At 51.4% G+C, this 15,353-nt stretch overlaps 2 protein-coding genes across 4 annotated transcripts in view; both read left to right on the forward strand.

Annotated features, from left to right (window-relative positions):
* The first annotated feature begins 643 nt into the window (after positions 1 to 643).
* On the forward strand, positions 644 to 4,437 carry LAMTOR2 (late endosomal/lysosomal adaptor, MAPK and MTOR activator 2). Of its 3 annotated transcripts, none has more exons than XM_011992730.1 (4): positions 644 to 870; positions 1,176 to 1,338; positions 3,905 to 3,994; positions 4,242 to 4,435. In XM_011992730.1, the coding sequence occupies exons 1-4, from the start codon at positions 803 to 805 to the stop codon at positions 4,296 to 4,298; spliced, it is 378 nt and encodes a 125-aa protein (XP_011848120.1). In that variant the 5' UTR covers positions 644 to 802; the 3' UTR covers positions 4,299 to 4,435. The 3 variants fall into 3 exon arrangements, with proteins under 3 accessions (XP_011848120.1, XP_011848121.1, XP_011848119.1); XM_011992729.1 differs by having other exon boundaries at positions 685 to 870; positions 4,205 to 4,430; XM_011992731.1 differs by lacking the exon at positions 3,905 to 3,994 and having other exon boundaries at positions 4,242 to 4,437.
* Positions 4,438 to 7,052: 2,615 nt separating this feature from the next.
* The window catches only part of RAB25 (RAB25, member RAS oncogene family), a 9,591-nt gene continuing 1,290 nt past the window's right edge, over positions 7,053 to 15,353 (forward strand). The window contains exons 1-3 of the mRNA XM_011992726.1: positions 7,053 to 7,345; positions 12,074 to 12,269; positions 14,400 to 14,593. Of these exons, the coding sequence (XP_011848116.1) occupies positions 7,303 to 7,345; positions 12,074 to 12,269; positions 14,400 to 14,593 (433 nt within the window). The 5' untranslated portion in view covers positions 7,053 to 7,302. The remainder of the gene's footprint in view (positions 7,346 to 12,073; positions 12,270 to 14,399; positions 14,594 to 15,353) is intronic.

Below are 15,353 nucleotides of genomic sequence, written 5' to 3' on the forward strand. Positions count from 1 at the left end.
CCCGAGCCGTGCCGCCGTCCCCTCCGGCCCAAAGCCTCCCCGCCCCCTCCGCAGCTAACTCTGCTCCGGGACAAAGGACTTTGTGTGTCGCCGCTTTATCTCCGTTCCCTGTGATAACTTGGTCTTTCTTGGAAGCCCCAAGTCCCTTCCAGGCCAGGGGCCTTTCCCGACTTGGAGGTTGGGTTTTCCCACCAAGCACGTCCACTTAGGATCTCAGCTCTAGGACTGACCCTATAGCCCCGAGGGTCGCGGCCTAAATGGTCTGTTGCGAACGGTTCCAGGGAGCTGGGTTTTGGCTGCGTGGCCTTTCAGAGCCTTGATTTCCTCAAGATAATAATAGTACCTCTCGCCTCATCGCACAGAATTGTGCATAACGGAGAAAACTATTTTGAAAGTAACCAAAGGCGTGCCTGACAAATATGAGGATGTAGTATAATTATTGAATCGTGGACTGCCAAGCGGACACGTTGATTCCTTTCTCCCCGAAGGGGTTAAATGTCCTTCCAGCGCTGCAGCTGTCCTTTCACTCCCGCTCTTTTCCGCCCCCACAACCGCGTGGTCCGCCTGGAAAGGCGAACTATAGTTCCCATGGTGCCTCGCGAGGTCACGAGGAACTACGATTCCCAGAGACCCCCGCGGCGGGGCGGTGTTGAGTCGGAACCACAATAGCCAGGCGAGGAAACTACAACTCCCAGGGCATCCCGGAGCAGGCCAACGGGACTACGGGAAGCAGCGGGCAGCGGCCCGCGGGAGGCATCTCGGAGGATCTGGGTGCAAAAACCCAGGGTTAGGAGCGGTAGGCATGCTGCGCCCCAAGGCTTTGACCCAGGTGCTAAGCCAAGCCAACACTGGAGGCGTCCAGAGCACCCTGTGAGTGCGGACCACGGACCCCAGCGGCGCGCGCTGCAGTGGAGCGGCGCGCGACTCCCTGAGGGAGGGGTGGGGAAGGATCGCCCGGAAGGGAGGAGGCGTCAGAGGGGGCAGTGGCTGGGGGTACCGGCCGGGAGGTCACCTCTCGAAAAGGGAGGCCGGTGTGCTGGGTGCTTAGGGCACGTTCCGGGACACACTCAGCCGAGAGCCTTGCTGGATGTGCCAGTGGCGGGACTTGAGATGGAAACCCAGACGTTTTACTCCCCGCGCTAAGCACATCGTTATCCCTCCCCGCCCCTCACCAGGCTGCTGAATAACGAGGGATCACTGCTGGCCTACTCTGGTTACGGGGACACTGACGCCCGGGTCACCGCTGCCATAGCCAGTAACATCTGGGCCGCCTACGACCGGAACGGGAACCAAGCATTTAATGAAGACAATCTCAAATTCATCCTCATGGACTGCATGGTATGGAGAGGGGAGCCAGACTTCCCCTGTCCCCCAAGGGGATCCCAAGGGGGCGACCTGGACCCCATCCTGGATGGTTGGAGGGGCAGGGACAGGATCTCCGGAAGATTACTAAGAGTTGGTCTGCAGCAGCATTTGTAATAGGCAGGACCCTATTCATCAAGTGGTGGTGAGGAAGGAGCCCTGGACCTGAGAGGTCTGACTTGGGTTCTGGTCTCAGCCATCCACTTATCAGTTGTGGAACCTTGGGTAAGTCGCTTAACCTCTCTCAGCTTCCTTACCTCATGTCTAAGGAGAAGACAATTTCCCTCTCCCGGCTCCCCTCGTGGGTTGCTGTGAAGGTCAAATGAAATAATGGGTATAAACAGTAGAATGACATGCAAACACAAAGTGTTGTCATCCCAGCTTCACCGACTCACAGAACCATGGCAGTCTCCAGACCCTAGTCCAACCCCTTAAGGTTACAAAGAAAGGAAAATAAAGTCCAGAAGGGGGAAGTCGCCATTAGACTGTGAACTTCCTAGTATCTGTTCAGTTAACAAGTATTTAGGTCCTTGCAGTGTTCTCAGGACTAGGGAAAAAAACAGCAAACAGAAAGACAAAACCCCCAGACCTAATAAATCTTACACAGTGATGCGATCACAGCTCACTGCAGCCTCGACCTCCCTGGACTCAGGTGATCCTGCTGCCCCAGCCTCCTGAGTAGCTATGACTACAGTCATGCACCACCACACCTCACTAAGTTTTGGATTTTTTGCAGAGACTGGGTTTTGCCATGTTACCCAGGCTGGTCTCAAACTCCTGGCTCAAGTGATCCACCCACCTCGGCCTCCCAAAGTGATGGGATTACAGGTGTGAGTCACTGTGCCTGGCCACATTTTTTAAAATAAGTAAAATATGTAGTATATATTAGGTATTGAAATTGCAATGGAGAGAAAGCAGAGAAGTTAAAGAGTATGAGTTTGTTGGGCGTATGTGTCAGGGACAGTCTCACTGAAAAGGTGATATTTGATCAAAGATGTGAAGAAAGGTGGGGGACAAGCCATGTGGCTATCTGAGGGAAGAATATTTTGGACAGAACAGCAAGTACCAAGGCCCTGAGGCAGAATTATGCCTGCTCAAGGATCAACAGGGTTGGTTGGTGTGGCTGGAGTTGCATGAGAATGGAGGAGGGTTAAGTAGGAGATGAGGTCAGAGAGGCAGGGAGTGCAGTGCTTGGTTCCTGGCATACAATGAATACCTAGTAAAAGTTTGCCGAACTTACTTTTGTTTTTTTCAAATCGGCCAGAGGGTGAACTCTCCAGGAAGGATCTTCATAGTAACTCAACTGCCTACTCTCCCCTACCCCCTGCACAACCAATGCCATTTTTAGTTCAACATAAGACTCCTACTGGGTGCCTAGAGCTGGTGCTATAAGGAAATAGCTTTCAAACGTTTTGACCACAACCCAGCCATAAGAAATATATTTTAAGGGCCGGCACGGTGGCTCATGCCTGTAATCCCAGAACTTTGGGAGGCTGAGGCGGGCGGATCATGAGGTCAGGTGTTCAAGACCAGCCTGGCCAACATGGTGAAACCCTGTCTCTACTAAAAATACAAAAAATTAGTCAGGCATGATGGCGTGTGCCTGTAATCCCAGCCACTAAGGAAACTGAGGCAGGAGAATCACTTGAACCCAGGAGGTGGAGGTTGCAGTGAGCTGAGATCACGCCATTGCACTCCAGCCTGGGCAACAGAGCGAGACTCCATTTCAAAAAAAAAAAACAAAACAAACAAAAAAAAAACAAATACATTTTAAGGCTGAGCGCAGTGTCTCACTCCTGTAATCCCAACACTGTGAGACTGAGGCTGGAGGATACTTGAGGCCAGGAGTTTGAGACCAGCCTTGGTGACCTAACAAGACCTCATCTCTACAAAAACTTTTTTTAAAAATAAATAAATAAATAGGAAATAATTTTTTAAGAAAGACATTTTAAGTCACAGCTCAACACACACATATACCCACTAAAACAAAAGTCATGAAACAATACTTTTCCTACTACATGTAATATACTTCATTTTTTCTTTTTTCTTTTTTAATGCTGATCAACCTTCTTAATTTATTTCCTAACTGTGGGGTCAAACCTGCAATTTGAAAAACATTACCATGAGAAAAGAGGAGAAGTATCAGTTGAGTTACTGCTCCTGTGTCCCTCTCAGTGTCTGTGGGGTGAGCTCATAGTAATAACATCACTCATTTGGACAACTGTGGGCAGATATGAAATTTCATGGTATTAGCACCCTCACCAACTGGGATGAAGTAGGGGTTACAGAAAGAAAAACTGAGTTTCTGAGAGACTGAGTTTCCCAGAGTAACATGGTTAGTAGGTGACTGTACTGAGGCTGGAACCTGGGCTCAGAACCCCATGTTCAGGACTGTGGCTAAAAGCTTTTCTGCTGAACCTCCTGCTGTGCCCAGGGCATGGGAGGAAGATATAGTCTCTTTGGGGCCAGAGAAGCCTTTGGGGAGGGAGGGTGCTAATGGTGCCAAGCAGAACATCACATCCCATCATATCACCCCCACCAGGAGGGCCGTGTAGCCATCACCCGAGTGGCCAACCTTCTGCTGTGTATGTATGCCAAGGAGACCGTGGGCTTTGGAATGCTCAAGGCCAAGGTGTGTATGTGCCCATCCCTCCACAGCCCTGGGCCCAGCCTTTGTGCTCCCGCACTGTGTCCAATCCCACCGGGACTCTGTTTCTAGAGTCCTCATGTCTATTCAGTCCATTTCTGGTGTGGGCCAGCTCCCAAGAGCACCTGGGGCTTGGGGGCTGGTTGCTCCCTATGGCACTGGGAGCAGACCTGGATTTGGGGTCCCTAGTGCCAGGCCGTGTGCGGGACTGATTTCTGTTCTCCCTCTGCAGGCCCAGGCTTTGGTGCAGTATCTGGAGGAGCCCCTCACCCAAGTAGCGGCATCTTAATGGCATTGGTGGAAGCTGGGGTCAGAAAAGAGAAACGACCATTTGGAGGGGTGGGGCCTCCTAGAAGAACCTTCTTAGACAATTGGGGGAGGATGGGACTTGGGTTTTTCCAAGAATAAACTTTAATTCCTGTCATGTGTCTTGGCTACTTTCTTGGATGGGAGGAATCAGAGAAGATAGGAAGCAGCAGCTGTCGCTTCTGGGATTCCTCATGTTCTGCAAGGATGGACTTCTACCCACCCCTTCATCATGACCTTCGGCGAACAATGGTTCTTGGCAGTTATGCCAATTAGTCCTTGTCCTCACCAATTGTAACCTCACCTAGACCCTGCCGCTCAGAACAGAGTCTTACCCACCTCATAGGCAAAACCGTGAGAGTGAGCTCAGAGGAGCAAGGGTCTGGTAGGGCTTGTGTTGCACAGAGAATATAAAGGCCCTGGGAGGTTAGTGTCTATCATTGCAGGTTTGGGGGATGTGTGCCTTTTCTTTTTTTTTGAGAGGATCTCCCTCCGTTGCCCAGTCTGTAATGCAGCGACACAATCTCAGCTCACTGTGGGCTCAACATCCTGGGCTCAAGTGATTCCACCTCAGCCTCCAGAGTTGCTGGGACTATAGGCATACACCATCATGCCTGGCTAATTTTGGGGTTTTTGTTTTTTGTGCTTTTTAGGGTTTGGTTTTTTTGTTTGTTTGTTTGTTTTGGTAGAGATGAGTTCTCAATATGTTGCCCAGGCTGTTCTCCAACTTCTGGGCTGAAGCCATCCTCCTGCCTCCCAAAGTGCTGGGATTACAGATATTAACCACTTCAACTGGCCAATGAGTGCCTTTTCTATTCTTGGGGTTGGGAGGGTTTCCCCTAACAGCCTGGAACAAGCCATCCCTTTCCTCGTCTTCCAGGTGTTCATGTGCTTACACAGACCCTCCCCAGATCTTGAAACCCTTTGTAGTCAAGATGCCTTTGCTGTGAGGCCTCAGGTCCTGTTCAGGGAGTAGAAGTAACCCAGACCTCCCAAAGGCATTCATCTCCAGATCCTGCTCCTACACTCAGACCACTCACTCCAGCTATCTGTTTCTGCCCCAGGTCTCTGCCTACCCAGTATCCTTAAAGCAGGTCTGTATAGGGAGCTACAAGCCCCCTTCCCTAGTGCCATATAAAGGAACCCATCCCAGAGAAGTGGGTAGGTTTCGAGTCCCAGCTCCACCCAAGATGAGAAACACTGCCCATCCCAGGCCCTGGGCTGTCAAGGAAGGGTGGAAGTTACTGTGGCCACGATGCAGCTCCCACAGCTCTGCATTGCAGGAGGGTGACTGGCATTCTATCAGCACCTGCTCCAATATCCCTTACTCTAGTTCCTCCAGTGTACCCTCCTACCAGCTCTGAAGGAAAAGCAGGCCAAGTGGGTTTCTTTTTTTTTTTTGAGACAGTCTCTTGCTCTGTCACCCAGGCTGGAGTGCAATGGTACAATCTCGGCTCACTGCAATCTCTGCCTCCCAGGTTCAAGCAATTCTCCTGCCTCAGCCTCCTGAGTAGCTGGGATTACAGACTCCCGCGACGACGCCTGGCTAATTTTTGTATAGTTTTAGTAGGGACAGGGTTTCACCACGTTGGTCAGGCTGGTCTCGAACTCCTGCCATTGCGATCCGCTGGCCTCAGCCTCCTAAAGTGCTGGGATTATAGGTGGGAGCCACTGCACGAGGCCTCTTTTTTTTTTTTTTTTGAGACGGAGTCTTGCTCTGTCGCCCAGGCTGGAGTACAGTGGCGCGATCTTGGCTCACTGCAAGCTCTGCCTCCTGGGTTCATGCCATTCTCCTGCCTCAGCCTCCCGAGTAGCTGGGACTACAGGTGCCCGCCACCTTGCCTGGCTAATTTTTTGTATTTTTAGTAGAGACGGGGTTTCACTGTGTTAGCCAGGATGGTCTCAATCTCCTGACCTCATGATCCGCCCGCCTGGGCCTCCCAAAGTGCCGGGATTACAGGCGTGAGCCACCGCACCCGGCCTTTTTTTTTTTTTTTTGAGGAGTCTCTGTTGCCCAGGCTGGAGTGCAGTGGCAGGATCTCAGCTCACTGGAACCTCTGCCTCCCAGGTTCAAGCAATTCTTCTACCTCAGCCTCCCAAGTAGCTGGGATTACAGGCACCCACCACCACGTCCAGCCAATTTTTTTTTTTTTTTTTTGAGACAGAGTTTCGCTCTTGTTGCCTAGGCTGGAGTGCAATGGTGCGATCTCGACTCACCACAACCTCCGCCTCCTGGGTTCAAGCGATTCTCTTGCCTCAGCCTCCCCAGTAGCTGGGATTATAGCCATGTGCCACCACGCCCAGCTAATTTTGTATTTTTTTAGTAGAGACGGGGTTTCTCCATGTTGGTCAGGCTGGTTTCGAACTCCCGACCTCAGGTGAGCCGCCCGCCTTGGCCTCCCAAAGTGCCGGGATTACAGGCGTGAGCCACCGCGCCTGGCCTCAAGTAGATTTCTAAGGGGCTATTTCTTGCTCATTAGCTGGAGGACTTGCCCTCACCACAGATTCCAGAAGCCCAGCAATGCACACTCAGCCCTCAGTGGGCTGTCTCTGAAGGTCCTGTCTCTGAAGGTCCTGTCTCTGAAGGTCCTGTCCCTTTTTAGCTTCCCCCCAACCCCGCTGGAGCTGGTTCTCCAGCTTGCGGGAGGCCAGGCTGACAGCAGACACCCAACCTGTCGAACCTGTCTGACGTCATCGTCTCTCCACCCACCTGGGCCCCAGGTTTCCAGCCACCCTGCTCTTCCTGTTCTCAGCTTCCGTCCTCTCAGCTTCCTTACAGCACCCCCACCTGCCAGAGCTAATCCTCCCTCGGCCCTGCCTAACCTTGAGTTGGCCCCCAATCCCTCTGGCTGCAGAAGTCCCCTTACCCCTAATGAGAGGAGGGGCAGGACCAGATCTTTTGAGAGCTGAGGGTTGAGGGTACTGAGCCAACACAGACTTGTCATCTCTACCCCTGAAGACACCTGCACCCTCCATGCGGAGCCAAGATGGGGAATGGAACTGAGGAAGATTATAACTTTGTCTTCAAGGGTGAGTTGGGTTCCCTGAAGCAAGAGGAAGCCTGAGAGACCCAGAAAGAGATTGATAGAGCCAGAGAGGGCCCCATCCTGGGACTCCTCATTCCTTCAGAAAGAAAGCTGTAGGGAGTGGGGGAGGGCCTGGTTGCAGGGGCAAAAGTCAGGGAGCTTCTGAGTATGCTCTACTGTGGTAAATAATGACGTTGATCCCTCCTTAAGAGTGCTGAGTTAGGCTCCTCTGCCCCGTTCCTAATAGAAACCCAAATCCCTAGTGTCAGCCAGGGCAGCACAAGAGATGGAGGTCAGACTTCAGAAAGGACTTCCCTCTTTTTTTTTTCTTTTTGAGATGGAGTCTTGCTCTGTCCCCTAGGCTGGAGTGCAGTGGCATGATCTCGGCTCACTGCAACCTCCGCCTCCCAGGTTCAAGCGATTTCTGCCTCAGCCTCCCGAGTAGCTGGGACTACAGGTGCCTGCCACCATGCCCGGCTTATTTTTGTATTTTTAGTAGAGACAGGGTTTCACCATTTTGGCCAGGATGGTCTGGAACTCCTGACCTCATGATCTGCCCGCCTTGGCCTCCCAAAGTGCTAGGATTACAGGCATGAACCACCGCACCCGGCCAGGACTTCTCTCTTGAGAAGAAAGGGAAACCAGCAGACAAGAGGAAGAAAGTCATCTTTTCTGGGCAGGTGTACAGGGAAGGAGAGAAAGGAGAGACCTATCCCATTATAGGGTGGGGCAATAAATACACAGGGAAGACAGAAAATATCATGAATTTGCCACAGAGTCTGATAGAATCCAGAGGAGTCCTAGGGTTGTAGCCTCATCTGCCTGTCCCTTGGCCGACTCACTGGATCTGCATACCAGGCACTGGGCTCAACTTGGCTGTCCCTGGAAGCAAGCATGTATTTTTCTAGCCCCTGTTTTTGGTCCCTTTGCTGTTTCCCAGCCCCACCTTCATACTTCCTTTAGGGCAGGGTGGACTCTACAGCCACCCTACCCTGCTGCCTCTCCCAACCTCAGCCTGGCCCTCCCTTGAGCTGGGACTCTCACTCCAGCACCCGCCCTGGATCTGGGGAACCTGTACTACTGACATCTTTTTCAGGAAGGAAAGGGTTAGCAATAGTCTGGGGCAATAATATGAGGAACTACCATTTATTGAGCATTTACTATATACCAGCCACTACCTCATTCATACCATAACAATCCCCAAAAGTCATCTTTTATTTTGAGGGGCAGTGTAACATGGTCAGGAGCCAGACTGGGTTCAGATCTCAGCCCTGACACTTAAAAGTATTGCGGGTTGGTCAGCCGGGCGCGGTGGCTTACGCCTGTAATCCTAGCACTTTGGGAGGCTGAGGCGGCAGGATCACTTAAGGTCGGGAGTTCCAGACCAGCCTGGCCAACATGGGGAAACCCTGTCTCTACTAAAAATTAAAAAATTATCTGAGTGTGGTGGCATGTAACCATAATCCCAGCTACTCGGGAGGCTGAGACAGGAGAATTGCTTGAACCCAGGAGGCGGAGGTTGCAGTGAGCCGAGATTGTGCCACTGCACTGCAGCCTGGGCAACAGAGCAAGACTCTGTCTTTAAAAAAAAAAAAAAGTATTGAGGGTTGGGGTCCCTAGAAGCAGACGCTGAGAAGTTGAGGTGTTCAATGTTTGTTTGTTTTTTGAGACGTAGTCTCGCTCTGTTGCCCAGGCTGGAGTGCAGTGGAGTGATCTCTGCTCATTGCAACCTCCACCTCCCTTCAACCTTCGCTTCTTGGGTTCAAGGGATTCTCCTGCCTCAGCCTCCTGAGTAGCTAGGACTACAAGTGTGCACCACCACGCCCAGCTAATTTTTGTATTTTTAGTAGAGATGGGGTTTCATCATGTTGGCCAGGATGGTCTCAATCTCTTGACCTGTGATCCGCCCTCCTAGGCCTCCCAAAGTGCTGGGATTACAGGCATGAGCCACCGCGCCCAGCTCAATGTTTTTTTATGAATCAGCACCTGTGAAAGGAAGGGAGAGGAAACATAATTGGGCAGAGGGAGAAGTTAAACAGCAACACAGGCTCGACAAAACCTGGGTCAAGGGCAGGGAGCTCTGTGATTGCCTCACCTTGCTTGAGCACTGGGTGTAGGCTGCCCAGAAAAGGCATGACTTCCAGTGAGGCCGCTGTCTGCACCAGAGGCAGATGCTGAAGGAGCTGACAGCTGGAGCCTGTCTGCAGCCTGCACTCCCTGCAGCTTGGGGGCAAGTCCTTCCTTGAAGGCTAATCTGGCCAGCACATCTCTGTGTTTACAACAGGAGCCCTGTTATCTTGGGCAAGTCATTTCACCTCCAAAGCGCCTTGTCTGTAAAAACAGGGAAAATAGTAATGGGATTCATGGCATTGTTATGAGGATTAAATGAGGTAATATGTGTAAAGCTTTTAAGGACACTGCCTGGCACATAGTAAGCATTCAGTACACTGTAAACATGAACCATTAGTATCTCCACTTTACAACTGAGGCTTAGAGGCAAAGTAGTTTACAAAAGGCCACAAAGTCTGACTTCAATGCCCTTGCCCTAAGCACCTTTGGGGTATGAAGCTAGGGCTGAGAGCCCACCCACTGAGAGGGATGGGATGGGGATGTGCCCAGTAGGGGAGAGGCAGGAACACACACACACATACACACACACACACACACACATCCTCTTACCGACACATATCCAATATTCCAGCTTTTCCATACTGTCCTACACAAATAAGGAATGTTTAGATATACATTTTTTTATTTTTATTTTTTGAGACACAATTTCACTGTCACCCAGGCTGGAGTGCAGTGATGCCATCACAGCTCATTGTAGCCACAACCTACAGGGCTCAAACAATCCTTCCACCTCAGCCTCTTGAGTAGCTGGGACTACATGCACTTGCCACCGCACTTGGCTAATTTTTTTTTTCTGTCTTTCTTTCTTTTTTGGAGTCGGGGTTTCACTCTGTCACCCAGGCTGGAGTGCAGTGGCACAAACTCGGCTCACTGCAACCTCCACCCCCCGGGCTCAAGCAATCCTCCCACCTCAGCCTCCCAAGTAGCTGAGACTACAGGCACATGCCACCATGCCTGGCTAATTTTTGTATTTTTTGTAGAGATGGGGTTTCACCATGTTACCCAGGCTGGTCTCAAACTCGTGGGCTCAAGAGATCCTCCTGCCTTGGCCTCCCAAAGTTCTGAGATTACAGGTGTGAACCTCCACATCTAGTCAAGAAACTTTTGAAGTTGGAGGAGGCCTTTATAGGTTATATAAGCAAGGAAACTGAGACTGAGAAAAGGTGAGTCACTTGTTCAAGTTCACACGGTTAGTTAGAAGCTGAGCAGGGACCAGAGCCCACAGTATGTGGCTCCCAGTCCTTGGGTGCCAGCCTGCCTTTCTAGAACCACTCTGGGTGGCCTCCTCTAATTCTGTGTGCTCAGCTCAGTGCCAGTGCAATTTGTGGGCTATACTTACATCAGCCCCCTACACTCTACCCCAGCCCCCAGCTCATCCACAGTGGGTAAGACTGGGCCCTGGATGCTGCCCACCAGGCTAAAGGGTCTTCATGGCCCCTCCGGTGAATCCTTTGTCTCTGAAAACCCAAAGGCAAAAACTCTGGCCTGCTAAGAACAATCGTACCAGTCATGATTTTTACACTTACTATATCCTGGGCAACATCTCATTTACTTCCTACAACAACCCTTAAGGTAGATACTAATGTCTTCCCCATTTTTCACATGAAAAGGACAGCTCAGAGAGGTTAAATAACTTGCTGAAGGACACATAGCTGGTCTAACACCCAGTCCCATGCTTTTTTTTTTTTTTTTTTTTTTTTAGACGGAGTCTTGCTTTGTCACCCAGGCTGGAGTGCGGTGGCGCGATCTCGGCTCACTGCAAACTCCGCCTCCCGGGTTCATGCCATTCTCCTGCCTCAGCCTCCCGAGTAGCTGGGACTACAGGCGCCCACCACCACGCCCGGCTAATTTTTTGTATTTTAAGTAGAGACGGGGTTTCACCGTGTTAGCCAGGATGGTCTCGATCTCCTGACCTTGTGATCCGCCCGCCTCGGCCTCCCAAAGTGCTGGGATTACAGGCGTGAGCCACCGCGCCCGGCCCAGTCCCATGCTCTTAACCATGCGGGACTGCCCCTCCTTAGGGACAACTGGAACCTAACTTCTTACACACACATGAGCACACATGCCTTCCTTTCACCCACAGATGTGTCAACTGCCAAACTTTCTCCTTACCCACACTTCGATTCACACCTCTGTTCATTATGCAAACACACACACCAAACCTCCCACTTGTCCTCCCGGCTCATACATATAGAGACAAGCACAATGTTCTCATACTCCTAGTCCTAGTCCAGAACTGTGCACCCCCCGACCTCCAACCATCCCTGTCCATATTCACACACAACAGTAATGTCTCCGCATGACACTCATAAACAGCCCACAGATGTCACTCCCTCACTAGAGATGCAGGCTGACTCTGCAACCATATCTCAACAGACCAGGCTATAACCCGTCAAGCCCCTTTGTTTTAAACTCTTGGCTTTTCTGCCCACCGGGACAGATGCACTATGCTGAGTTGCAGACTCCAGTCTCACAGGAGACTCCACACCCTAATCTTTTTTCTGAGCTCAGTTCCCTTTTTCTGCTGGGCAGACCCTGCAAGCTCAGGTGGGCTTGGAGCTGCTCTACCCCATGCTCAGCCCTTATCTCTCCACTCCTTCAGTGGTGCTGATCGGCGAATCAGGTGTGGGGAAGACCAATCTACTCTCCCGATTCACGCGCAATGAGTTCAGCCACGACAGCCGCACCACCATCGGGGTTGAGTTCTCCACCCGCACTGTGATGTTGGGCACCGCTGCTGTCAAGGCTCAGATCTGGGACACAGCTGGCCTGGAGCGGTACCGAGCCATCACCTCGGCGTGAGCCCGGGCCTGGGGGGCTGCTGGGTAGTGGGAGTTCTGGGGAAGTCAAGGAACACTTCTGGAGGAGAAGTTGGGGTGGAGGAGGCAAGGGGGCTCAGCAGTGGGCTCTGGGTGGTGGGGGTGGAGATCACAGAAGATAAAAGGTACTGTAAACAGAACCAGCAAAAGCCAGGATATAGTAACACTGACTAGTACTACTAAAAGCAGGAATCATTGCCACTTACTAAGCCTTTGCTATGTGCCCAGGAAGGGACAAGGCACTTTACATTTGGCATTTTATGTAACCCTTAAAGTACCACAAGAGTAAAGTGCTATAATTAATTAATTTCTGTATAAATACAAGCAAGGTGAAATCAGGGTGGAACTGGGATGGGGGCAAGCTACACGGATCGAGAGCGCCCCCTCACTTCCGCACAATGCTCTGCACTTGGCAACTTTCATCTCACCACAGATGGCCAAAAGCTGAACCTGCCATCCGCATTTTATGAAGACTCAGAGGACACATAGGAGGTTAGGCCTCCTGACACCACATCCAAAGTGACTCTTAGGCCGGGTGTGTTGGCTCACGCCTGTAATCCCAGCACTTTGGGAGGCCAAGGTGGGTGGATTGCTTGAGCTCATGAATTCGAGACCAGCCTGGGCAACATGGCGAAATCCTGTCTCTACCAAAAATATAAAAAATTAGCTGGGCTTGGTGTTGCGTACCCGTAGTCCCAGATACTCGGGAAACTAAGGCAGGAGGATGGCTTGAACCTGGGAGGCGGAAGTTGCAGTGAGCCGAAATCGCCCCACTGCACTCCACCCTGGGTGACAAAGCGATACTGTGTCTCAAGAAAAAAGTGTCAGCTGAGCACGGCAGCTCACACCTGTAATTCCAGCACTTTGGGAGGCTGAGGCGGGCAGATCACAAGGTTAGGAGTTCGAGACCAGCCTGGCCAACATAGTGAAACCCCCATCTCTACTAAAAATACAAAAATTAGTCAGGTGTGGTGGTAGGTGACTGTAATCCCAACCACTCGGGAGGCTGAGACAGGAGAATCACTCAAACCTGGGAGGTGGAGGTTGCAGTGAGCCGAGATCGTGCCATTGCATTCCAGTCTGGCGACAAAAGTGAGACTTGGTCTCAAAAAAAAAAAAAAAAAGTGTCTTTCAGTCAGTGTGAGGCCTAAGCATGTGAAATGGGGTCTGTTTGCCAGGGGGCAGGAAGCAAGAGTCAGGGGCTTTGGTTACACATGCTTCTCGTTACCTGATCTCTCATGAGCCTCAGTGGACTCATCAATAAATTGGGAGTTAGACATCACTAGTCTGAAGACATCCCATCCAACTCCAAGAGGGAGACTGGATGCTTGCAGTGATGCCTTGAATGGTCTGGCCAGGGACTGCTGCAAGAGGTAGGCATTCAGCTAATCCTAGAAAGATGGCCACAGGAGAGAAGAGGCCACTGTTGAGGAGCCATGTGAGGAACATCTTGAAGATGGCAGAGTTGGCAAAAGCCCAGATGTGCATTGGTGAAGAGTAGGGGCTAAAATCAGGAGGAGGACCTGAGAAAGTAGAGGGGCTGGCTATGAGGGAGCCAATGGAGATTTTAGAGCAGGGAGGTGAAACTTTTTCATGTAGTCAGTCAGTTGAGACAAATTTTCACTCTTGTTGCCCAGGCTAGAGTGCAATGGAGAGATCTCAGCTCACTGCAACCTCCGCCTCCTGGATTCAAGCAATTCTCCTGCCTCAGCCTCCCGAGTAGCTGGGATTACAAGCGTGCACCACCATGCCCGGCTAATTTTTGTATTTTTAGTAGAGATGGGGTTTCTCCATGTTGTTTAGGCTAGTCTCAAACTCCTGACCTCAGGTGATCCACCCGCCTCGGCCTCCCAAAGTGCTGGGATTACAGGCGTGAGCCACCATGCCCGGCCGAGGGAGGTGAAACTTTAGAGGCTCCAAGACTAGTGTCCCTGGAAGGCAGAGGAGCCTTGGGCTGCTCTGTTGGGTTTTGGGCCCCTGGCCTCAAGTTTCTGTATTTCCTGATCTCTAGTACTCTGATCCCGGGTGTTCCAGCTTGATGGCTCTGCTCTGATGCTGGGTCCAATGCCCCTGATCGTATCTCTGTCCATCCTTCTCATTCCCACCCAGGTACTATCGTGGTGCAGTGGGGGCCCTCCTGGTGTTTGACCTAACCAAGCACCAGACCTATGCTGTGGTAGAGCGATGGCTGAAGGAGCTCTATGACCATGCTGAAGCCACGATCGTCGTCATGCTCGTGGGTAACAAGAGTGACCTCAGCCAGGCCCGGGAAGTGCCCACTGAGGAGGCCCGAATGTTCGCTGGTGAGAGCCTGCCACTACCCAGGCTGACTCCTCCAGGCTTACCCCACCTTCCCCTTGCAGCCTCCCAGGCCCTGCCCCCACCCATAGAGCCCCAAGCCTGGCGTTCCTCCATACAGTCCTCTACCTCATCCCCTCTTCCTCAGCATTTCCCAGCACTTCCCCTTTGGGACCCTGTGTCTCCCATGATGTCCCACCACTTGCCCTGAGATTGTCTTTATTGATTTTTTTTTTTTGAGACCGGGTCTCCATCTGTTGCCCAGGCTAGAGTGCAGTGGTGTGATCTCGGCTCACTGCAATCTCTGCCTCTTGGGTTCAGTCATTCTCATGCCTCAGCCTCCTGAGTAGCTGAGACTACAGGCATGTGCCACCACACCTGGCTAATTTTTGTATTTTTAATAGAGATGGGGGTTTTACCATTTTGGCCAGGCTGGTCTCGAACTCCTGACCTCAGGTGATTCACCTGCCTTGGCCTACCAAAGTTCTGGGATTACAGGTGTGAGCCACTGTGCCCGGCCCATAGTTGATTTTAAGGCAGCCCTACCCTGCAATGCTCAAAGATCTTATGGAGAGGATACACTTCCCAGGAGTCTTCTGGGTTTAGAGGCAGCACAATATGGTGGTTAACGGTGTTCTGGAGTCCCATGGCCCAGCCTCCCATCTGCTCTTCGCCAGTTACTAAATTGTGGGACATGGAGCAAGTTCCTTATGCGTTTTCTTTGTGTTTCTGGATTCAATTTTCTTTTCTTTTTTTTTTTTTTTT

The sequence above is a fragment of the Mandrillus leucophaeus genome, unplaced genomic scaffold (genome assembly GCF_000951045.1).
Source record: "Mandrillus leucophaeus isolate KB7577 unplaced genomic scaffold, Mleu.le_1.0 Scaffold418, whole genome shotgun sequence".
In the NCBI taxonomy this organism is placed as follows: Eukaryota; Metazoa; Chordata; class Mammalia; order Primates; family Cercopithecidae; genus Mandrillus; species Mandrillus leucophaeus.

Bases quoted from the DNA above. Each gene is read 5' to 3' on its own strand.
- LAMTOR2 (XM_011992729.1), top strand. From the start codon at position 803: ATGCTGCGCCCCAAGGCTTTGACCCAGGTGCTAAGCCAAGCCAACACT. The intron at 871-1,175 runs GTGAGTGCGGAC...GCCCCTCACCAG, and splicing joins GGAGGCGTCCAGAGCACCCT to GCTGCTGAATAACGAGGGAT. The intron at 1,339-3,904 runs GTATGGAGAGGG...CACCCCCACCAG, and splicing joins TCATCCTCATGGACTGCATG to GAGGGCCGTGTAGCCATCAC.